The sequence below is a fragment of the Coregonus lavaretus genome, assembly GCF_964263955.1.
Source record: "Coregonus lavaretus genome assembly, chromosome: 4".
Lineage (NCBI taxonomy): Eukaryota > Metazoa > Chordata > Actinopteri > Salmoniformes > Salmonidae > Coregonus > Coregonus lavaretus.
In genome coordinates this window covers 1,072,699-1,097,620 of record NC_139991.1, presented here as the reverse complement: position 1 = coordinate 1,097,620, position 24,922 = coordinate 1,072,699, and the positions used below count along the sequence as shown (strand labels likewise).

Below are 24,922 nucleotides of genomic sequence, written 5' to 3'. Positions count from 1 at the left end.
TTTACTTTGCAAGCATTAATTACTAGCATAGGCCAATTGGTCTTTTGGTATGTCAAAATTGCTTGAAATGTATTATTTATTTATGAAGCTTGCATTTGGGATTTGTTAAAATTAATTATTACATAATCAAAGTGTGTTGTAGACAAAATAATGAAAAGGGCTGTCTGGTTCCTCAAACAGCCTTAAACTGCCATATTTGTAGTTGAACAAGTCATTGCATGTATAGATGTATAGTAGACCCGTTCTACTTGTGACTCTACATGAGACTCGGACCTTGACTTTAGACTTGCTTGTGACTCAAATAATAGTGAGTGATTTGGTCACAAATCTGGTAGATTGTACATTTCAGAACCGTGTTGGGCCTAGATTTGTAAATAACTGCTTCTATAAGGGGGAGACCGACCGCCTCCCTCTATGAAAACTGCCCAACAGTGCAGTGAGGCCCGGCCTGGCCCAGCCCGGCCATATCGCAGCAGCACATTCCAGCAGGATATCCAGCCCCGTTCCCTCCAGGGCTAACACCCCACATGCCAGGGCTTAACAGATCAATCAGGCCACTCACTATTCTCCATTCTGGCTCCACTGTACAGAACAAAGCTCAGAATGTGCCGGAGGGACTGTGATTAGCTACGGGATTAGCCAGCTAGCTCCTCTCACAAAATGGCCTCCATTTCAGTTAGCTAGGGTTTGTTTGGGGATGTGTAGGCCTAGCTTAAAGTGGAGGAGGGAAAACTAGCAATACAGGCTCATATACTGTACATACAAACTTCTCAACGGGAAATAGGAGGACATTGTGGCTGGAATGGTAGCTGACTGCATTTCATTTCACAGGAATGTATAACAGTCAGCTTGTCACATTTTGAACACAGCCTATTTCCACCAGCTAGTCAGACCAGGAAGCTCCTCGGAGAGTCCTAGGGGCATCCTGGCCTCCATGTCCAAATACCTCGGCTGCACCCTTCCATGATCGTGAGGCCTCCTCCAGCTCCGTGAGGGGCCCAGGGCAGGAGCTCTGGGAGCGGACATTGCTACGTCGCTCCTGGGCCTGGGCGAGGGCCTCCGCCAGGCACGACTGGGCCACAGGCTGCACCTTCTGCAGGGCCTGGGATAGGAACTGGAAGTGCACCTGCATCACCGTTAGGAAGCACCGACCCAGCACCTGGAGAGAACACAACATAACACAAGATTCAAGGTTGTGATCAGGACAACATAGAACATCAGGAACACTAGTCTATTGGTTTGGGGGATTGGTCAAGGTCAATGATGAATAAATAGAGACAAGGCAGAAAAGCAGGAATTCCCTATAACGTCAGGAAAAAAAAAAAAAAATCACACAATTACATTAGTGGGAGCCTTGATCATAACTCAGACACTTACTTTTTTTTTTTCTTTTTTTTTTTTTTTAGCAGACGCTCTTATCCAGAGTGAAGTTGGCTTCAGTGACTTGGTTGTTTAAATTTTACTGGGAAAAAAATACAACTTTGATAACCCTCAGTCATCTTAAATCAGATCTTCTAAATAGAATCGCATGCATTGCATCAATTTACTGCTTTAAAGATGCTCCTCTTGTTTCAGAGGAAAACCCAGCTCGAGAACGTGACATCCAAATTACCCACAAAAACAACTTTGTGAGGGGCTATAACCCAAAAACAGTTCAAGGCTGGATAAAGGCTGTGAGTCACTGAAGAGAACTATCTATGTAATAGTTCAATTTCAACTGGTTCATATCACTAGAACATTAAAAAGGAAAACATTTGACAGGCTAAAATTGTAAAAAAATAAATAAAAAAAAGCCACAACTCAAGTTGTGGCAGGATGAAATGAAAATGTCTCTATATCAAGGCCATGTTCTGCTGTGCTGCTTGATAACACGTCCTCTCATTTTCCACACAACCACCCCAGTCTACAGTGCAATGTTCCCCCAGCATCTACAAGGGCAAATCACTTTCTACCATAATTGGGAAGCACAGTCTGTGTTATAAATCACAGTCTACTCTACTGAGAGGCCTAGTACTGTAGTAGTAAAGCACAACAAGCAACGCCTACAAACTACCCCCAAGCCATAAGACTGATGAACAATTCATCAAATGGCCACCCAGACTATTTACATTGACCCCCCCATTTGTTTTTACACTGCTGCTACCCACTGTCTATTATCTATACATAGATGCATAGTCACTTTACCCTTACATATGTACAAATTACTTTGACTAACCTGTACATTGACTCAGTACCCCCTGTAAATAGCCTCATTGTTATTTTATTTTGTTACTTTATTATTTTTTACTTTAGTTTATTTGGTAAAATATTCTCTTAACTCTTTCTTGAACTGCATTGTTGGTTAAGGGCTTGTAAGTAAGCATTTCACTGTAAGGTCTACACATTGTTGTATTCGGCGCATGTGACAAAGTTTTATTTGATACGAAGTTGGCTATTCTCCTTTCAACTTAATAGTGGAGCAGATTTTTCCACCTCAGGATGGCAGCGTCCCAGACCCTGTGCAATGGGTGATTCATATAAGCAATAATATTCACATTTACATAAGAAGTGAAGGAAGGAATTGTCAAGGTTTAGGAGGAGTCAGACATGTTGGTTGTCCAGTTAGCAAAAACAAGAGCAACAGGACACCACAGCCGGGCTCACTGTGGTCACAGGGTTCTTTTTCAGGTACGTGCTGAAAATATATTTTGGCTGAGTTGTTAAGACAGAAATATGCCGCCCTGTTTAAAAGCAGACAGGAACAACAAGGCTGGGCTGTCCTCATTCTTTAACACCACATCATGGGGGCACAGACACCAACACCGACTAGGCCTATACATTTACTGACCATTTCCAAGGCAAGGTCCAAACCCTTTAGAGCCCTCTTCAGCTCTGATTCGGAAATAGGACCAAATAACAGTTATAACATAAGGGAATGGGTCAAACATGCAGTATTGGTTCTGATCCATGAGTTATGAGGGTGTGTGACATGCCTGCTGCTTACGTTGCACTGCTAATCACAGTATTAACGCTGGTAACACTTCTCTCTCAAATGACTAATGCATACCGAACACTGGCTCAATGAATAATGATATGAGATTGTCTCTCTCCCCTCACTTTCCTAATGCAGACTATCAAACAAATTGTAGGCTGTCACGGAATTGAGTCGCGGAATTGTTTAACATAAAAGATCTTAGTGGTCAAATTTGGAGTCCATTTTATCAGTGAATGCAACAAAAAGGCCTATTATTACAGATGGTTGTTAGAAATTAAGAAAGCATTCAAATTGTTTAACAGATATTTTCATCTCGGTCACATGAAACCGCTCATGCATGCAGTGCGCTTTTGAGAAGTGTTTTCCCGGTGTTTTCCCACTAATTGCATTTTGGAACATTCACATGTAACCAACAGCCATGTGCGCATTGTTGAGCTTATAATATGAAAAAATAAAACGTTATCAACATTTTAAGCTAAAATGGTCTGATCTTTTGCATCAGCCTCATTGGTTTTTTTTTTGTGCAGTGGTTGTATGGATTTTGGATCTGTCATCCCAGAACTGTCCCAGTGTCTGATTTGAACCGTAGACATATTTATCGTCCCAGAAGACAAAAAGGTGCCCTTACTTACGAGCCCTGGAGGGAATTATTTTATAAATAAATAAAAAGTATTTGGTTGTAATTGTAATGTTGCAATATTGTATAGGCTACCAAAGGTGGCCAACCATCCTCCAGGAGAGCCTTAAAAGGGGCTGTGTTGTGTTTTGAGACAGGCTTGAATATGCAAAGAAAGAGTGTAGCCTACATTTTTGTCTGATTCTCTATGGTAAAAAAGATGGTAATGCATTTTATTTTGTAAAGTCATAGAATGATGTACAAATGATGTTAAAGACCATTTATTTATTGTAAGTGACTTGAGCTTTTGGCCAAGTAATAAAAAATAATAAAATCAGTCCTACTTGTCCAAAGGACAAGTTGCAAAAAAGGTAATGTCAAGCCCTGCATTCTGAGAAGTAATGTCAAATTGCTTATAATACCATTAATACTATTATTTTTGGACCAGATGTACAGAACACTATAAAAGGACAGAACAGACAATCACAAACTATAAAAGGACATGATAATCTAGCAAGATAAATGAAAAAGTTGCAACAAAAAATTATTAATCACACATGGGGATAAGATGACATTTCTTATCAGCTCATGGAAAATATGAGGAATAAAACTAACAGGGCCAAGCCAACTTTTGGACACATACAGGGCTGAAAGGCAGGCTTCAACAGTGAGAAGGATGAATCGAACAACACTGATCTTCACCATTTACTAAGGACACATCTATTGTCTTCTTGAAGTGGAAATGATAATCTATCCTAGGAGAGTGAGAATAAAAACCAGATGCCTTTGTGTTTCATGTTTTCTTCCTGTCTAAAATACCTCTTTAGTGCTGCTACTGAGTGGCCCTCACCATCCAGCCTGTCTTCTGTAGGATGGCCATTTCCAAAGGTAACATCTATAGACCCTTTTCCAGTACATGACACACTGACGTCACTTACAGACGTGTGCGACTCCTGGCGGCAGTAAGAAAACCATTGCCATCTGCGCCCATTCAACATAGCCTAGATTTAAATTTGTATTACTTCTAAACAAAATAACTTTTTTGGGTTCTCATATGCTTACAATAACGTTTTGATTCTTGCTTGAACAGTCGCTAAGATTATATTTGGTTGTGATCTTTGCAAAATAACTAATTTTGGATGCAGCAGTTGTTCGCCAGAATGCTAACGCTCATTGATATAGGCTGTAGCAAAAGCCAGCCAAAGAGCCATTTTACTGATTGAAGTTGAAGTGCAAGTATAATGCAGTCGATTTGCGATGATGACGCCAACATTATATTAAGCAGGACATTCATACAAGCCTTAAAATCCAAATTATAATCCAAAAGTTGTTAGAAAATGACTCATAAGCAACATGTAAATAGTCTTTTTTTGCTGACGTTCTATAAGGACTCCCCCTTGTTCTGCCACCAACGTGCGCAGATCGCCCTCATGCATCAATGTTTGCAAACACAGAAAGGGGTCTATTAGACCAAAACAGGAAGTGCTGGTGCGTCACATAATAATCCAACATGATACTCATCCATTGTTTTGATACAGATTTAATTTCTCTCTCAATTAAAAGAAACCGGGTGACGTTCGTTACACACAACCTCGAGGTTGTAATCTAATAATGGCTGCTGTGAGCGTGGCCATAAAATCAGAGGTAGAGGAGGAGTAGTAACCTAAGAACAAAATAGACTGACCATGTAGTAGACACCTGATATGAAAGAATCCTATCAAGTAACAAATCAACTGTTGGGAAAAATGATACAGAATCTTTGAAGCCCGCTGAACTAGGTCAGATGTGTTTTTTCAGGGGTGTTTCGGGAGTGCTGCTTGTGCAGTTGTCTGCCTGGCTCTGGCCCTGGCTGCACTGTGATGGCCTCCTGTTCAGAACCAGGGGAAAATCAAACATTGCATACTCCTCACATCTTCTCCTCGTCTCTGACCTTCTCCTACAATGGCTTTGAGAAGGAGAGAGGATGCAATCGAGATCTTCCCCAGGACTCCTGTCTGGTTGGCCTGACCTTCACTCCCTCTGTGGTTTCACTCATACACTCAGTAGACTGCCCCCTAATAAACCGTGACATTTTCATGCATATTTGGCAGCTGAGACACTTTGAGCAGCCAGGGTAGCCAAGTGCCGATAAAAACACACGTTTTGTTTTCCATACTGACTGGACTTTCTGGATTTGGGGGAATAAGAGGGGAAAAAATGATCCTGCTTCCTTCAACATTCCACAATTCCCCAAACTCAAGAGCTTTTTTTGTTCTTCATACAGACCCAATTCTATCTTTTACATACAACTGCCAAGACAAATATTCATACACACGCACAAATGGAAAAGCCCTTTCCGTCACAAATGTAGTAAATCTCTCTGGGGGCAGGGAAATGGCCAAATCTAAAGGTGTACTGTGTTCTTATGTGAAAAGTAATTTGACATAAACAATATTCAGTTGCTCATGGAGGAAATGGAGGTGGAATAAAAAGTGAAGCCGTAATCTGTGAAACAGAGTGAAACTCACTGGTCTAGTCAAAATACACAGTAGGCCTATATGATGCACGTGGCCATTTAGGTCTGTCTTTTGTCTGTAAACATCCTGAAAAGTGTTGGTTTATGATAGATTCCTTCTACTCAACTAGGTCTGAATATCTTATTCATTCCTCAATTCATGCAAGACTGAGGTAGAGCAAAAGCACACTTTTCTTTGACAAACGCACTGTTGTTATTCACAGACACTAGCTGAAGCCAGAGTGAGTCAGTGTTGCTGCCAGACAGTCCTGCCGCAGTCTGAACTTTCACTGAGTTGGGCTTCCCCTCCCTTAATATTTATCTGTGCATATCCAAGACCACAGAGTCCAAATTACAGATTGTGGTGCGAAAGTCTTTCCTGCTCTGAGCACAACCACATCCACTGAGGCCCTGCAGTCCCTCTCATAAAACAGCCCTGGCCTGAACATTCATCTTATTCACTCATGGTCTGCCACTGAGGCCTTGCCCCCTTAAATCTGTTTAATCTCCAGGATGAGAGCATAGACATCGCACAAACATTCACTACACAAGAGGCAATTTGCTTGCTGCCCAAACAGATGTATTAAAAATAAATAAAACGGTTGACTCTTAATCACAGGGAGCAATGGATTGGCATTCCTCTTGAGTATTATTTAGGAGTGGCACTACCCTGGAACCTCTATCCATGTCTGACTGGCTAGGCAGTAGGCACAGCTATGGCAGCAGCAGTACATAAGGCTTCTCATCCACAGATGCCAGTGCAGTCTACTTTCAGTTACTATTTTCCCATACAAAGACTCACTGCAAAAAAATACTTTCAGAGCAGCATTTCACAATTGAGACGTAAGTAACTTTGCTGGCAATGCAGGGTGATCTGTCTGTCTCTCAGCATAAACTATGGTTCCGGCTCTCTTCTTCTCACATCCTCAGTGCTTTTCGCACCTCGCCCTCAGATCCTAGCACCCGCTTAACATTGGGCGTCAGGGCCTCATTTCAGCCAAGAAATTCTGGATCAAGGAGCCATGCATTCTGAGAGACTTTAGCTAGGCATCTTAGCAGCAGCCTTGCACTAAAAAATGGAACATAAGAAACAAAAGCAAAAAGTGCAAAAAAAAGTTCCCTTTTGGCAAAGCATGCTCTATTGACAGCAGGTGGGAGGAGCTATAGGAGGAAAGGTTCATTGTAATGGCTGAAATGGAATAAATGGAACTGCGTCAAACATATGGAAACCACATTTGACGTTCCATATATTCCAATTCCAGCCATTACAATGCACCTTTCCACCTATAGCTCTTCCTACCAGCCTCCACTGATTGACAGAGAAACGGAAGGGAGGGGAACGGAAAAGACTCAACATGTTATTTTTTTTACAGGTAGGCCTAATTGTCAGTATAATGTAATAACTTTACTTTGACAGGTGTTCAGTGTGTCCAGGTCGGTAACTGGAACCCCGGGAACCCCTTACCTCCACATCCTGCAGGCTGAAGTCCTTCTGGTCTTTGAAGTTGGCGGCCCCAGCGCTCAGCTCCATCAGCATCTTGGCGATCTCTGGCTTTATTGCTGCAGTCAGCCGGCTGGCCGCCTCCATGACATGTTCCTGCACGTCCTTCAGTTGCATAGCTGCTTTCGAGTAGTGGGAGTTCCTGAACACGCTGCTGAACAGGTCCGTGAGAAAGGCGCTGGCCCGGCAGAACACGTTCAGCGCATCCAAGTACTTGGAGATGCCCTGCTGGATGTCGGCGACCGCAGTGGTGGTGTTGGGGGTGGAGGGAGGTGGTTGGCAGCTGCCGGCCATGCCCACCCCGGTGGAGCCCCCCATGGGGGAGCAGGTGGAGCCCAAGGGGGCGCTGAGGGTCCGGCTCAGCTCAGGCATCTGGTACTGCTGGTGCTGCTGCACTTTCTGCTTGGACCCGCCGAGCAAAAAGCGCCGCTTGTAGTCCATTTTACTTTCCTGCGCACTACAACAATACATATGTGTCAGGCTGACTCTGGAAGCTCCGGGTTTCACCCAGCCAGAAACGCTCTCTCTTATCTAAACAACAACCCAATAGTCCTGGAATTTATGTAAAAAGACAACTTAAGGGCTCCATCTGCCAGAAGCTCATCTCAATATGCCTCAGAACTGTAACAGAGAGATGCAGAGAGAGAGCAGGGTAAAGACTTGCTGACTGAGTGTGATGTTTATGTGCAGCCCTGCTGCAGCTCACGGTGGGCAGCCCCAGCAAAAATAACAGGCAGAAATGCACGTTTCCGAATCTGTATTTTCAGCCTCAAAAGGAGTCAATGTTTTATGAGGACAGCACAAAAAACTGAAAACGCTCCACGATTCACTCTCATTCCAAGACAATATTCATGTGCATAACAATTCCTTCAAATGGAAGCAGAAAATGTATTCTTTGTATAACATGTATATAGCATTTATGGATGTTTTTACTGATAGACTTCCAAAAAAAAAGAAAATCTTTAAAAGCAAAAAACAAAGCGAAGAATCTGAAAAGAAATGTGGCACTGGTCAACAGCAAGGAGTGTGAAAATAAAAAAAGAGACGAAAACAGTTCTCCAGTAGGATTATGCTGCCTTGTCACTTCACTTCCTCTCTGCGATGGCAGCCTGTGGTGTGTATGGAGCGGAGGGCAGACAACCAGTCCGTCAGAGATCCTCTTCACACAGTGTCTGTGTGGCTCGTGGGGCGGTGAACAGAAGCCAGCTGATAGGACTGCTGTTGGAAACTTCGCCGGCCTCCTCCTCCTCGACGTCCGCGCCGTTTCCTTCTGCTGGCTGAGGTAGTTATTAATCACTGTGGAAACAAAATGTGCTTCCAGATCTCGCCGCTTCTCCTCCACAAAACGCAGATTAGAAGAGCGACAAAAGCACAAATGTATCTGTAAGGCCTCTAGGTCATTTCCTAAGGGAGGAAAAGGGAGAAACAAAATAACGTTACAATGATATCAGAGGAAGGATGAGCTTTGTTTCTAATGTGCTGTTATTTCCAATAAAACGTGGCGGTTTTGAGCCAGTTCTTGGGAAGATAAGGAAAATAATTGTGAATGCTTAGAAACTCAAGTAAATATTTAGTTTAAGGAATTACACTAGGTTTCATGACCAAATTGTGCAACAACTTCCAGTAGCCCAACTCAACAGCAACAATAAAATCGAACAAGAGAAAACAGAAGAACATTGGGGGTTTAGCATAGTCAGGTGTTAATTCATGATCCCATTATTAGACTAATTTAATATTAGACTTCATAATTCAGTAAATAAATGGTAGACATGCTCACAGTGTAGATCCCTGCATACACAACACAATCAACACTTCTAGACTGGTACTAACGTTGTACCTCATGGAGAGCATCTCTGAAGAAGAATTAACCCTAGTACTCAGTAATAACTCCTCTACAAAAGGAAAACCACAGACAAATGTCTACAAGCGGTCATTGTTGGAAAACAGTGGCGATCTGTCCTAATTGAACACACACAGTGGGAGTTAACAATATCCCCTTTCAAAACCTAAGCAGCAAATGTCCATAGAAACCTGTTGTTTCTCCCCTTGGTAGTTTTATGTAATTATGCAAATAAGCATAATGCATGGTTAGGAGAAACAAATGCCAGCATGTATCATTACCTAGTTTGAGAACAATGGTGATAATATTTGTCACAGTAGTGGAGAGATGTCCATGTCAATACTTGGAAATGTACCCGTTTTCTTCCTAGATGTAGGCCCTAGCTAGCATAATGAAGGCTAGGAAATTCAGACGCACACAAGAAATGTGGCAATCAATACTAAAACATTTGCAATTGGTATCTGGAGCGTTGCTGTACTGTTTGTTGATATTAGAATCCCCTGATGATATCACACCCTAAATGGCAACATCACACTAATTATACTGGACAGGCCAGTCCCACTGTGTAATGTGTAGGCCTATCTGCTATTCATTTTGTTATCACCCAGCCCCATGCTTACAGCGACAAATGGTTTGGGATGAGGGAGCAACTTGTGGAAAGAAAACAAGCCACAGCTTTTCCTCAGGATAACACCAGACACCCGCCATTGTGTGCTGCTCAGACTTCATGTGCATTCTACATGGCCTTTATCAACCATACAAAACATTCCACCACTGTTTTTATCTACAATGTTCACTGACCTTCAAACTTCGCTTCCTTTCACAAACAGAGGGGTGTGCAGACAGAGCCTGAGCCTACACCATGGAAGCAATGGAGAGACAGCCATTAAATCAAATGTATTTATAAAGCCCTTTTCACATTAGCAAATGTAAATACAGAAACCCAGTCTAAAACCCCAAACAGCAAGCAATGCAGATGTAGAAGCACGGTGGCTAGGAAAAACTCTAGAAAGGCAGGAACCTTGGAAGAAACCTAGAGAAGAACCAGACTGAGGGGTGGCCAGTCCTCTTCTGGCTGTGTCCCGGGTGGAGATATGAGTACATGGCCATTAAGGAAGATTGTTCTTCTAGATGTTCAAACGTTCATAGATGACCAGCAGGGTCAAATAATAATCAGTGGTTGTAGAGGGTGTAACAGGTCAGTACCACAATTTCCAAGTGAGCAAACTGGTTCCAAAAACCAGGTCATAACACCTGATGTCAAGTTAACAGTTCTCTCTATAACCAAAAGGTAAAATGTTGCTCCTTATGTTTTCTGTTGAAAAAAGAGACAAGCAGTCTACTTCAAACACTGTGCTTTGAGAGAGGTAGTCTAACTAGTGAGATGAGCAGTCTATCCTGTCTCTAAATCCCATGGATTACAGTGACTGCGGTAACTGCCAGATGCCCCACACTGCTGCTTAACCCAGTAAATAGGGATATTAAGGATACAGGAGGAAACAGGAAACAGGAGCCTGACTAGCCAGGTCCAGCCCCAAAAGGTCCTAAATCCTAGAAACTGCAAAACAGAAAAGGGAAGTTACATCAGAGGTCTATAAATCCAATAAGGAAACTGTTGTGAAATACAGTAGGTCTCATGTCATAACAAAGGAGGCAGAGCCAGCCAATTATTGTGATGAATAAACAAAGCCAATATTGCCTCTGATATTCTCATTTTGACTTATCAAACCATGAAGTGTAAGCTGTCAGGTTTGTTGTTCTGACTCCAAAGTGAGTTTGAGGGTCTTGGTGTCCTGCTGATTTGGTCAGATGCCCTGCCTGGCCTCGCACCATTAAAAATTGTTCTGTTTGTGTCCAAGTGTCAATAGGCCATGTAAAAACACTGCTGCCCTGCCTGCCTAAGGCCTGGCTAAGATGAGTAGGCCAGGCTGGGCACGGCATCAATATTGATGTGACCTGCCCCACTATCCTCTCTCTATTGGCAGCCAACCTTCTTGTTCCAATGCGGAAGGTATTAGAGCTTACACCCAAACAAACCCATGTAATAGGAGGGTCCCCAGTCTGTGCTGCTGGCTCAGCGCCCGGTTTAAAGTCCTTCCTTCGGCAGGGTGCACTCAGGGCTAATGTTAGCTCAGCCTCCACCACTCACTGTGTATCTCAGCTGCTGCTACTTGGACAAGCAAGGGGCTTAGGTTTCCTGGAGCAAGCTCTCTGTCGCCAGATACAAAATGAGCTCCCAAGTATGATTTACCTGCGCTATATTTTCAAGGCATTTGTCAGCATAAAAAGTCAACTGAAATGAAAAAGAATGGCACAGGCAGCATGTACCAAATGTGTATCCATGACTCTTTTCGACATCAACGACTAAGGTAGCCTCATGGTGGTGGATGGGGCAGCTGTTCCTCAAGCAGACAGCTCCTTATCCGTCTGCCGCTGGGAGGCATCAGGCCCAGTGACGGCAGGGTACAACCACATGCCCACCATTAGACAACCCCCCAGTCTCCTCTCATGAGGTCTATTTCAGCCTCCTCGGCCAAACAGCTGCCCTACACTACACAGCACCGTACCGCTTTTAGCACTCAAAGGTTCAGCTCAAAAATGTCCTCTACATCTGTTGCCAATAAAGCAAAGGAATGCTTCTCCCCAGAATGCTCTTATGTGGATTCAAACAGGAACACTTCAAAAACAGGTAGAGACCGTTTCAATCCCATTATACCCTTTTATAGTCTGTGCCTCATTTCATCGATATTCTACTACAACAAACATTTATAGCATCCAAGGTAATGGTTATCGACCTAAATATGCAACTAATATGACATGAAAACAATTCTCAAAGAAGCAACAAGAACTAGCACAAATTGCTCTACAAAAAAAATTAGCAGGAAAACCATGAAAAAAGAAGATATTACTAGTATTTTGTAGTTAAACATTCTTACATAGTCACATTGTAGATGGATGGGATATGGGGTAGCCTAGCCCCAGACTTCGAGGCAGCAGACAGGTCGAGGGTCAAGCCAAGTGGCAGGACAAGTGCTGCAAGCAACTGTGTGACAGGAGCCGAGCCAGGCTCTGCCTGCCCAGAGAACACAAGCAAGGCATTGTGGCAGGCACTGGCCTCCATACCACCACACAGAAAAAACACCCTCAGCCAGCTGCAGCAGGATTCTCATAGAAAAAGGGCAAAATATGGTCTATGATTTGAATGTTTACAGTGGGGGAAAAAAGTATTTAGTCAGCCACCAATTGTGCAAGTTCTCCCACTTAAAAAGATGAGAGAGGCCTGTAATTTTCATCATAGGTACACGTCAACTATGACAGACAAAATGAGAAAAATAAATGATGTTTTGGGGCTGTCGCTGGGCAACACAGACTTTCAACTCCCGCCAAAGACTTTCTATGGGGTTGAGATCTGGAGACTGGCTAGGCCACTCCATGACCTTGAAATGCTTCTTACGAAGCCACTCCTTCGTTGCCCGAGCGGTGTGTTTGGGATCATTGCCATGCTGAAAGACCCAGCCACGTTTCATCTTCAATTACCTTGCTGATGGAAGGAGGTTTTCACTCAAAATCTCACGATACATGTCCCCATTCATTCTTTCCTTTACACGGATCAGTCGTCCTGGTCCCTTTGCAGAAAAACAGCCCCAAAGCATGATGTTTTCACCCCCATGCTTCACAGTAGGTATGGTGTTCTTTGGATGCAACTCAACATTCTTTGTCCTCCAAATACGACGAGTTGAGTTTTTACCAAAAAGTTCTATTTTGGTTTCATCTGACCATATGACATTCTCCCAATCATCTTCTGGATCATCCAAATGCACTCTAGCATACTTCAGACGGGCCTGGACATGTACTGGCTTAAGCAGGGGGACACGTCTGGCACTGCAGGATTTGAGTCCCCGGCGGCGTAGTGTGTTACTGATGGTAGGCTTTGTTACTTTGGTCCCAGCTCTCTGCAGGTCATTCACTAGGTCCCCCCGTGTGGTTCTGGGATTTTTGCTCACCGTTCTTGTGATCATTTTGACCCCACGGGGTGAGATCTTGCATGGAGCCCCAGATCGAGGGAGATTATCAGTGGTCTTGTATGTCTTCCATTTCCTAATAATTGCTCCCACAGTTGATTTCTTCAAACCAAGCTGCTTACCTATTGCAGATTCAGTCTTCCCAGCCTGGTGCAGGTCTCCGATTTTGTTTCTGGTGTCCTTTGACAGCTCTTTGGTCTTGGCCATAGTGGAGTTTGGAGTGTCACTGTTTGAGGTTGTGGACAGGTGTCTTTTATACTGATAACAAGTTCAAACAGGTGCCATTAATACAGGTAACGAGTGGAGGACAGAGGAGCCTCTTAAAGAAGAAGTTACAGGTCTGTGAGAACCAGAAATCTTGCTTGTTTGTAGGTGACCAAATACTTATTTTCCACCATAATTTGCAAATAAATTCATTAAAAATCCTACAATGTGATTTTCTGGAGAAAGAAATTCTCACTTTGTCTGTCATAGTTGACGTGTACCTATGATGAAAATTACAGGCCTCTCTCATCTTTTTAAGTGGGAGAACTTGCACAATTGGTGGCTGACTAAATACTTTTTTCCCCCACTGTATTATCTTCAAATACACAGTATACGGGAGAGTCTCATTCTGTATGCTAGTAGGCCTAGATATTATAACCTGTGATATCATAGCAGACATCAGAAGGTTATGTCTGTAAAAATAGCAGGCTGGATGCTGAAACAAAGGAGGGGATATGTTTGGAGACCAAATAGGTCTGAGGCTCCTAACTATGTAAGCCTACACTCCGTCGCCAACAGTGCACTTATTTAGATAGCTTGAATGACACGTTGGCCCTGGTGTTTAATCGTTTCCTAGACAATCGATAAGGAGATGATTATTTTCAAATTGTTAACTAAACTGTCCTACAAATACCGTAACTTCCCTTATAGGTTTCACAATGTTGACAAACTGGTATAGGTGGCTTGAGTAACTATTTGAAGGCAAAACGCAAATCGTACAAGTGGTCAGCAGCAACTTCAACCCAACAACCACTTACAGGATGTATGGAGAAACCAAGATGACTTTATAAAGGATTTCTTACAGTTTACTAGGACTGAGTTATAAAAAATAAACCAAAATATCAGAATGCTCAGATAAGAGAGATTATCAATGGTAGTCATGAGTAAAGCACATGAACTGTGTTGGGCATGGGTAGCAGCACAACGCCCTGCCCTGGAGACTACAGTGACCTCCTGACTCGAGCAGCTTCCTATTCAGAGCCTTCTCCTAACAACAGCTCCGTTTCAGCAACAGGCCAAAAGCGAACACGGCTCACATTTCACAGACCTCTCACGAGGCACAGCATTGTCAGAGGGAGCTCCGCTGGCTAGCCTAGCGGATGGAGTTTTAGAGATTCTCTTCTACATTAGGCAGCATGACCTCTGTAAACATCCTCAAAGGAAGCAATGTTATTCTTAAAAAAGGGGAATCTGTGTGATATGTAGCTACTTTCATCCCCATTTGTAAAATGACACGACTTGAAGGCTACAGAACAACAAAACTGGATATCATATCCATTCAAGACATACCTTGGAAGACTAAAATGGCTCACTTAAAGAGTAAGGTCACAGGTTTCATGATTTGCCAACGACCATTTTATTTTAAGCCAGGACAAAAGTAAGAATTTTCTTTTCAACTCCAGGCGTGGACAGGATATGGGGTTCCTATGGAAACAGAGCCCATTTAGTGACTTTCACAATTGAGATTTCCCATTGAGCAAATCTGATATTTCATTCCTCCTCCTACACAGAATGAGAAACCTACTGCCCATTGGTAAATAAACAGTACCATATGTAGCCAATAATACCCTTCTCACAACTGTTACCTAGTAGACTCAGTACCGTGATTTACAGATGGCAAACATCTTCCATTTCATTTGTACATGATGTGCATACTAACAGTGAGTAATTTCATTGACAATACTTCCATGCATCACACTGGGGATACAGGGGTTAAAGCAAAAAATAACCTGAGTGAAACTTAAGTCTTCTCAGATCGATTGTCTAGGACAAAGTTAAATTAAAATTAAAATCAATTTTATTTGCCACATGCACCAAATACAACAGGTGTATACCTTACAGTGAAATGCTTACTTACAAGCCCTTAACCAACAATGCAGTTAAGAAAAGTTAGTAAGTAAAAAATTGAGAAGTAAAAAATAAAAAATTGCAAATAATTAAAGAGCAGCAGTAAAATAAAATAACAGTAGGGAGGCTATATACAGAGGGTACCGGTACAGAGTCAATGTGCGGGGGCACCGGTTAGTCGAGGTAATATGTACATGTGGGTAGAGTTATTAAAGTGACTATGCATAGATAATAAACAGAGTAGCAGCAAAGTAAAAGAGGGGGTGGGGTGGGATAATGCAAATAGTCTGGGTAGCCATGATGAGCTGTTCAGGAGTATTATGGCTTGGGGGTAGAAGCTGTTAAGAATAATTTTGGACCTAGACTTGGCGCTCTGGTACCGCTTGCCGTGCGGTAGCAGAGAAAACAGTCTATGACTAGGGTGGCTGGAGTCTTTGACAATTTGTAGGGCCTTCCTCTGACACCGCCTAGTGCCTTGCGGTCGGAGGCAGAGCAGTTGCCATACCAGGCGGTGATGCAACCAGTCAGGATGCTCTCGATGGTGCAGCTGTATAACTTTGAGGATCCTCTTTCATGTAAAAAAAAAAAAATACTAATGACCATCCTGCTTTTAGGGAAAGACGGTACATTTTGTTAATGTATTAAACTGCAAGTCTCCTTGCTTAGGGTGCCCGGGGTCCTTCCGGGATAATTTGTATGTAGAAGGCCTGATAAGCTCAGTTCTGGAGACTTTTAAAAAGGACATACTCCAAAGTGAATGAAAATAATTATGCCTACACCATCTAAAATTGCAGCAATTACAGATGCAAGTCTTTTGGGGGTATGTCTCTATAAGGTTGGCACATCTAGCCACTGGGATTTTTGCCCATTCTTCAAGGCAAAACTGCTCCAGCTCCATCAAGTTGGATGGGTTCTGCTGGTGTACAGCAATCTTTAAGTCATACCACAGATTCTCAATTGGATTGAGGTCTGGGCTTTGACTAGGCCATTACAAGACATTTAAATGTTTCCCCTTAAACCACTCAAGTGTTGCTTTAGCAGTATGCTTAGGGTCATTGTCCTGCTGGAAGGTGAACCTCCGTCCCAGTCTAAAATCTCTGGAAGACTGAAACAGGTTTCCCTCAAGAATTTCCCTGTATTTAGCGCCATCCATCATTCCTTCAATTCAAATCAAATCAAATCTGACCTGTTTCCCAGTTCCTGCCGATGAAAAACATCCCCACAGCATGATGCTGCCACCACCATGCTTCACTGTGGGGATGGTGTTCTCGGGGTGATGAGAGGTGTTGGGTTTGCGCCAGACATTGCGTTTTCCTTGATGGCCAAAAAGCACAATTTTAGTCTCATCTGACCAGAGTACCTTCTTCCATATGTTTGGGGAGTCTCTCACATGCCTTTTGGCGAACACCAAACGTGTTCACTTATTTTTTTCTTTAAGCAATGGCTTTTTTCTGGCCCCTCTTCCATAAAGCCCAGCTCTGTGGAGTGTACGGCTTAAAGAGGTCCTATGGACAGATACTCCAATCTCCGCTGTGGAGCTTTGCAGCTCCTTCAGGGTTATCTTTGTTGCCCCTCTGATTAATGCCCTCCTTGCCTGGGCCGTGAGTTTTGGTGGACAACCCTCTCTTGGCAGGTTTGTTGTGGTTCCATATTCTTTCAATTTTTTTATAATGGATTTAATGGTGCTCTGTGGGATGTTCAAAGCTTCGGATATTTTTTTATAACCCAACCCTAATCTGTACTTCTCCACAACTTTGTCCCTGACCTGTTTGAAGAGCTCCTTGGTCTTCATGGTGCCGCTTGCTTGGTGGTGCCCCTTGCTTAGTGGTGTTGCAGACTCCGGGGCCTTTCAGAACAGGTGTATATATACACTGAGATCATGTGACACTTAAATAAAGTCCACCTTTGTGCAATCTAACTAATTATGTGACTTCTGAAGGTAATTGCTTGCACCAGATCTTATTTAGGGGCTTCATAGCAAAGGGAGTGAACACATATGCACGCACCACTTTTCCATTATTTATTTTATAGAATGATTTGATAGCAGTTATTTTTTTTATTTCACTTCACCAATTTGGACTATTTTGTGTATGTCCATAACATAAAATCTAATTAAAAATCCATTACAATTACAGGTTGTAATGCAACAAAATAGGAAAAACACCAAGGGGGATGAATACTTTTGCAAGGCACTGTATAGCCTATGCATGGTCTATATTATCAGATGTGCTATTAGCAATAAACATTATCACCTGTAGCACAACTGACGCAGCATAGTGGCTATAAATACATAGGCGGAAGCATGGGGTTTATCCATCTCCATTTACCCAATTGCACACATGATGATTGTAATTATTATTCATAATTATAATTTTTTTTAATTATTATTAATTATTCACTCAAATAGATTTTTTTGGTTTCTTTTACAAAGTATGTCATTTAAGAGCCCTTTAAAGAAGCAGTTGCACAGCTGTGCCTAACGCCTCGATCACACTGACAGCGTCATTGCACTTTGGTACACCAGAAGTACATTCATTTCTAATGGATCTCTGCGATTGCAATGCAGCATTGCATTGCAGAGGCAGTTGCAGACCGTTCTGTTTATCGAACATATGCGTCAAACTGTATGCGTAGACGGCTTGACAGAAACGGTAGCAGAAGGTGAATGTTGAACTTTTGTTGCACACATATCCAGATGATGCTGCGTACTATTTTGCGCAAGGACTATCAGGGTGATCAAGGCGTAAACCATGCTTGAAACTCCGGTTGTAACTGCATTTTTAAAATGATGCTGCAAGCAATTTTAGGAGTAAAGAAAACGTGGTAACAATTAGGCATGTGCCAAATAGAGATTTTTTCTTAACGTTCAAAAAACTAAAATAAAATCAATTTTCTGTAAAAAAAAAAATATATATATATCTCCACGTGAATTCAAAAGGCAGCTGCAAACAACGGTTTGGGTCCAACGGTGCGTCCCTTTCAGATGGTTAAGTGTTGCACCTGTACTACCATTACTGTAGCTCAATTCCACCTCTGCAAAGTTTGCATTTCCTTCATTTCACTTCTCAAAGTATTGCCATTCAGGACATTGCTGCCGTTACTTGCCTTTCTCTGCCATTTTTCCAACTGTTAATGACGTATTGGTGGATAGTCGACGACAAAAAAAAAAAAAATGTTGACTTCCATTTCTAAGTATCAAGATTCGATTCCACTAGGAATCAACTCCTAAAATTCTGTATTTTTGGAATGGCGGAGACTGATTAGTTGCCCTATTTCCGAGAACACAAACACTCCCATCTTTCATAGTGAGCTAGCGAGGGACAGAGAGAGAGAGGGGAGGGGCACAGTATAGGCAGGTCTTGCATCACTTGCATCATCAGCGAAGAGAAAGAGCAGGGGTGTAATCATTAGTCCAAAACAGTTGCAACTAAAACAAAAGTTTCTATTGGACAAATTCAGGTAGGTCCCTTCCCATTTCGTTCCGTTTGCTTTCGTTTAAGAAACACTTTGCAACAGAATCGGCGTAATGCGCGAGGGAGAGAGAGGGGGCAGGCAGAAAACCGTGGTACACATACATTACATGACCAAAAGTATATGGATACCTTCTCGTTGAACGTATCATTGCAAAATCATAGGCATTAATATGGAGTTGGTCCCCCTTTTGCTGCTATAACAGCCTCCACTCTTCTGGGAAGGCTTTCCACTAGATGTTGGAACATTGCTGCGGGGACTTGCTTCCATTCAGCCACAAGAGCATTAGTGAGATCGGGCACTGATGTTGGGCGATTAGGCCTGGCTTTGCAGTCGGCGTTCCAATTCATCCCAAAGTTGTTAGATGGGGTTGAGGTCAGGGCTCTGTGCAGGCCAGTCAAGTTCTTCCACACCGATCTCGACAAACAATTTCTGTATGGACCTCGCTTTGTGCATGGGGCATTGTCATGATGAAACAGGAAAAGGGCCTTCCCCAAACTGTTGCCACAAATTTGGAATCACAGAATCATCTAGAATGTCATTGTATGCTGTAGCGTTAAGATTTCCCTTCACTGGAACTATTATTCTTCCTCCAAACTTTACAGTTGGCACTATGCATTGGGGCAGGTAGTGTTCTCCTGGCATCCGCCAAACCCAGATTCATCCGTTGGACTGCCAGATGGTGAAGCGTGACTCATCAGTCCAGAGAACGCGTTTCGACTGCTCCAGAGTCCAACGGCGGAGAGCTTTACACCACTCCAGCCGACACGGCTCAGCCATGGAAGCCCATTTCATGAAGCTCCCGACAAACAGTTCTTGTGTCGATGTTGCTTCCAGAGGCAGTTTGGAACGCGGTAGTGAGTGTTGCAACCGAGGACAGGCGATGTTTACACGCTACGCACTTTGAGCTTGTGTGGCCTACCACTTTGCGGCTGAGCCGATGTTGCTCCTAGACGTTTCCACTTCACAATAACAGCCCTTACAGTTGACCGGTGCAGCTCTAGCAGGGCAGAAAAACTTGTTGGAAAGGTGGCATCCTATGACAGTGCCACGTTGAAAGTCACTGAGCTCTTCAGTAAGGCCATTCTACTGCCAATGTTTGTCTATGGAGATTGCATGGTGATGTGCTTGATTTTATACACCTGTCAGCAACGGGTGTGGCTGAAATAGCCAAATCCACTATTTTGAAGGGGAGTCCACATACTTTTGTATATATAGTGCATCTTGGTAAATCGGTCTTGCATGCCTCACAAATTCACTAAAATAGCCTAAAGTTTGCCTGTTCCTCTGGTCATTTAAATTGAGTAAAAGAAAAAAACTTTGTTTTTCAGTTTGGGATTTTTCTTATCGTTAAGGATCCCAATTTCCTTTTAACATTTAAACGTTCACACCCATAGTAGCAATGGGATCCCCCTCTTTTTTAACAAAGGCCAAAAATGCTTCCAAAAAAAGTTCCCACGATTGCATTAAGAACTGTTGTGCAATGACTGCTTCTCAGAATACGCTTCCCAGCCTATGGCTCTCGCAACTTGAATGCACCTCGAGAGGAATATTTATCTCAGATAGAACACACAACAAGCAGACTAGGTAAATAGGTAAACTCTTCTACATTTACATTTTACATTTTAGTCATTTAGCAGACGCTCTTATCCAGAGCGACTTACAGTTAGTGAATACATATTTTTTTTTATACTGGTCCCCCGTGGGAATCGAACCCACAACCCTGGCGTTGCAAACGCCATGCTCTATCAACTGAGCTACATCCCTGCCGGCCATTCCCTCCCCTACCCTGGACGACGCTGGGCCAATTGTGCGCCGCCCATGAGTCTCCCGGTCACGGCCGGCTGCGACAGAGCCTGGATTCGAACCAGGATCTAGTGGCACAGTTAGCACTGCGATGCAGTGCCTTAGACCACTGCGCCACTCAGGAGACATCTACTATGGGGTTGTCCGATTTTGTTTTAACATTACATGGCAAAAACAGTAGCAATGGAAAGTTACATCCTGAGTGATGAAGTATAGACTTGACCAGCAGCTACAGTAGGCTACACAGCGCTGTTTGAGTTGAGCGCTGCGGTGGTGAGCATTTTAGACTATTTAATTCCCTTCATCTGCACATCGGAGTGTCAGCAACAATCATGCATGTCAGTTCAGTGCACACAGTGTAACAGAAAATTAAATATTTCAGAATACATTTATTTGGGAATTTATTTCGTAGAACAACCATGCTTCAGTAGGTACAGTGGGGAAAAAAAGTATTTAGTCAGCCACCAATTGTGCAAGTTCTCCCACTTAAAAAGATGATAGAGGCCTGTAATTTTCATCATAGGTACACGTCAACTATGACAGACAAATTGAGAGAAAAAAATCCAGAAAATCACATTGTAGGATTTTTAATGAATTTATTTGCAAATTATGGTGGAAAATAAGTATTTGGTCACCTACAAACAAGCAAGATTTCTGGCTCTCACAGACCTGTAACTTCTTCTTTAAGAGGCTCCTCTGTCCTCCACTCGTTACCTGTATTAATGGCACCTGTTTGAACTTGTTATCAGTATAAAAGACACCTGTCCACAACCTCAAACAGTCACACTCCAAACTCCACTATGGCTAAGACCAAAGAGCTGTCAAAGGACACCAGAAACAAAATTGTAGACCTGCACCAGGCTGGGAAGACTGAATCTGCAATAGGTAAGCAGCTTGGTTTGAAGAAATCAACTGTGGGAGCAATTATTAGGAAATGGAAGACATACAAGACCACTGATAATCTCCCTCGATCTGGGGCTCCACGCAAGATCTCACCCCGTGGGGTCAAAATGATCACAAGAACGGTGAGCAAAAATCCCAGAACCACACGGGGGGACCTAGTGAATGACCTGCAGAGAGCTGGGACCAAAGTAACAAAGCCTACCATCAGTAACACACTACGCCGCCAGGGACTCAAATCCTGCAGTGCCAGACGTGTCCCCCTGCTTAAGCCAGTACATGTCCAGGCCCGTCTGAAGTTTGCTAGAGTGCATTTGGATGATCCAGAAGAGGATTGGGAGAATGTCATATGGTCAGATGAAACCAAAATATAACTTTTTGGTCAAAACTCAACTCGTCGTGTTTGGAGGACAAAGAATGCTGAGTTGCATCCAAAGAACACCATACCTACTGTGAAGCATGGGGGTGGAAACATCATGCTTTGGGGCTGTTTTTCTGCAAAGGGACCAGGACGACTGATCCGTGTAAAGGAAATAATGAATGGGGCCATGTATCGTGAGATTTTGAGTGAAAACCTCCTTCCATCAGCAAGGGCATTGAAGATGAAACGTGGCTGGGTCTTTCAGCATGACAATGATCCCAAACACACCGCCCGGGCAACGAAGGAGTGGCTTCGTAAGAAGCATTTCAAGGTCCTGGAGTGGTCTAGCCAGTCTCCAGATCTCAACCCCATAGAAAATCTTTGGAGGGAGTTGAAAGTCCGTGTTGCCCAGTGACAGCCCCAAAACATCACTGCTCTAGAGGAGATCTGCATGGAGGAATGGGCCAAAATACCAGCAACAGTGTGTGAAAACTTTTGACCTGTGTCATTGCCAACAAAGGGTATATAACAAAGTATTGAGAAACTTTTGTTATTGACCAAATACTTATTTCCACCATAATTTGCAAATAAATTCATTAAAAATCCTACAATGTGATTTTCAGGATTTTTTTTTCTCATTTTGTCTGTCATAGTTGACGTGTACCTATGATGAAAATTACAGGCCTCTCTCATCTTTTTAAGTGGGAGAACTTGCACAATTGGTGGCTGACTAAATACTTTTTTCCCCCACTGTATTAGGCTATGTCATCTCCAAAAAATGACCTCTCCAGAATACATATGAAGGAAATCAGTCGCAGTGACAAAGAACTTTAACCCCTCTGACAGACTCACAGGGAGAAAAATAGCTGAGAGCAGGCTTGCACTGGTTTCCCAGGATACAGCAGGCTGAGATTTCCCCTCTGGAAGCCCCTTATGACAGTCCATTACCCTCAGTTCACCATCCCCCATACTAGAGATTGACTGGCTATAAGTCTTACAAATGGATATGCCTCCTCAGACGCAAATGTTGTACGTTCTATTTGGCCTAGATTTGAGCAGTCCATGGGTAAGTCAAAGGGGAAAAATAACCTTGTAGCATCTTGTACTAAGCCTTCCCTGAATGTGAATGACAGCTCAAGCCTTTGATTTTCAATACCTGGAATGATGCCCAGAATCCTTTGAACCATAAATCCTACTTCATGTGTATAAGCATAAACTGTTTAGGAATAGGCCTAATTAATCTGTATTGGTGTCAGGAAACTGTTAATATCCTAGGAAGGGATGTTGTTGACACTTACACTGCCTACGTATAAGCTCCACAAAAAGACAGAGTCCTAGGTCTTCTCTTTCAGACATTTTTAAAGTTGTTATTGGCACTACCACTGTCAGAGCCTAGGCAATGTGGCTGTGGCATGCATTAGGCCTATTCAGCAATGTGATTTGTGCCAATAACAAACAGAAAAGTATCACATTTACAGTACCATGAATGTCATGCCTAACATTTACTTTCTACAAATATGACGCACAGATTATGTATGGGAATCATTCTCCTGACAAAAATACTATTGCTGTTTAATTTGACGTAGGCTACTTAGCCTACTGTATGGGAATAGAGCAAAAAGGAATTGTTTGGTCTCAAGAGAGAAATCTCTCATTTAGGGTTAGCACTGATTAGAGGGCACAGAGGTTTAAATATCTGTTATTGAGAAATACAGGATATGAGGCGGCTTCATTTCTGACCCAGTAGCCCCCGGCCTTCACAGGTCTGAAAGACATTGGTAGTTGAAGGATTATGTCAGACCCTCAACCTAGCTGATTGGAGAGACTGGGTGGAACTAATCATCTATCAAGCTCTTTCAGATCTGTGAACACCCAAGGGGCAGGGGGCAAGGCTAGGGGAAGGGAAGGGAATAAGGTTCGAAATGGGACCTGGTTAAAGTCTTTCGAGGGGTAGTTTTCAAGAGGTTCAAACCTGGGTAACATTAGGCTACACCTGTTTTTTCTATGACATTCTTGAGAGAGGGCTGCTTCCCTCAGGATCTAGGAATTCATCTGAGAGACTAGCCCTCGGGGGCCACCAGTCAGACACTCCAGTGCAAAATGCAAAAATCTACTTTTTCTAAAAGCTACTTTCAAACTAGCTAGTGGTAGTCCTACATTTCATAGCCAGAATTAGGTGAAATCAAAAACCATGAAACACTAGAATCAATCCTGTTCATCTGGGATTTGTTACACCCCCCCCCCCCTTCCCAACCACCATCAAAGATTCCATTGTGACATTCTAAACTCTGATGAGAGTCTGAGAGAACAGCATATTTTAAGCATTGCGGCATGAGCAACACTAGAATGCTTTGTTAACAGAAATATCACTCTGGTTCGTCCAGTTAGTTGAAAGAATAAACATAGCCATGAGACAAAAGGAAAAAAAATAGACATCTTGTGACTATTGGGCTCATGGGCTGACTCTCACATACGTAACAAGAAACTAAATGAAAAAGGGATCTGCTGATCAATACATTAGTGACACCAACAACAAAAACTAACAACTGGTCCATGGTCAGGGACAGGGCTAGTCAGGCGTTGGATCAGTAGTCAGGGAGAGAGTGAACACAGAGGCAGGAATCTGCAGAGCAATGACTTTATTTCCATAGCAACAGAGCTGTGACAGAACTCAACAGGAATATCTGTGATAAGAGACTATCTATGAGGAAAAACATGCAACAAACCAAAGAGCTTCTCAGTAAGTGTTAGAAAGATGCAGTATGACAAAGTCCTCTCTCTACAGGCAAACAAATCCAGCTGAATATTAGGCCATCTATGGCTAG

The 24,922-nt window shown here is 42.9% G+C and overlaps 1 protein-coding gene across 4 annotated transcripts in view; it reads right to left on the bottom strand.

Annotated features, from left to right (window-relative positions):
• The window catches only part of LOC311128176 (granule associated Rac and RHOG effector protein 1-like), a 41,248-nt gene that overhangs the window by 10,538 nt on the left and 5,788 nt on the right, over nucleotides 1-24,922 (bottom strand). For 3 of the 4 annotated variants that reach the window (XM_084160176.1, XM_084160175.1, XM_084160177.1), the window contains exons 2-3: nucleotides 7,550-8,989; nucleotides 947-1,159 (exon numbers count right to left, since the gene is read on the bottom strand). In XM_084160176.1, the coding sequence (XP_084016302.1) occupies nucleotides 947-1,159; nucleotides 7,550-8,056 (720 nt within the window). In that variant the 5' untranslated portion in view covers nucleotides 8,057-8,989. Of the gene's footprint in view, nucleotides 1-946; nucleotides 1,160-7,549; nucleotides 8,990-10,226; nucleotides 10,281-24,922 lie in introns of all 4 variants that reach the window. The other variant, XM_084160174.1, reaches the window with a different exon arrangement.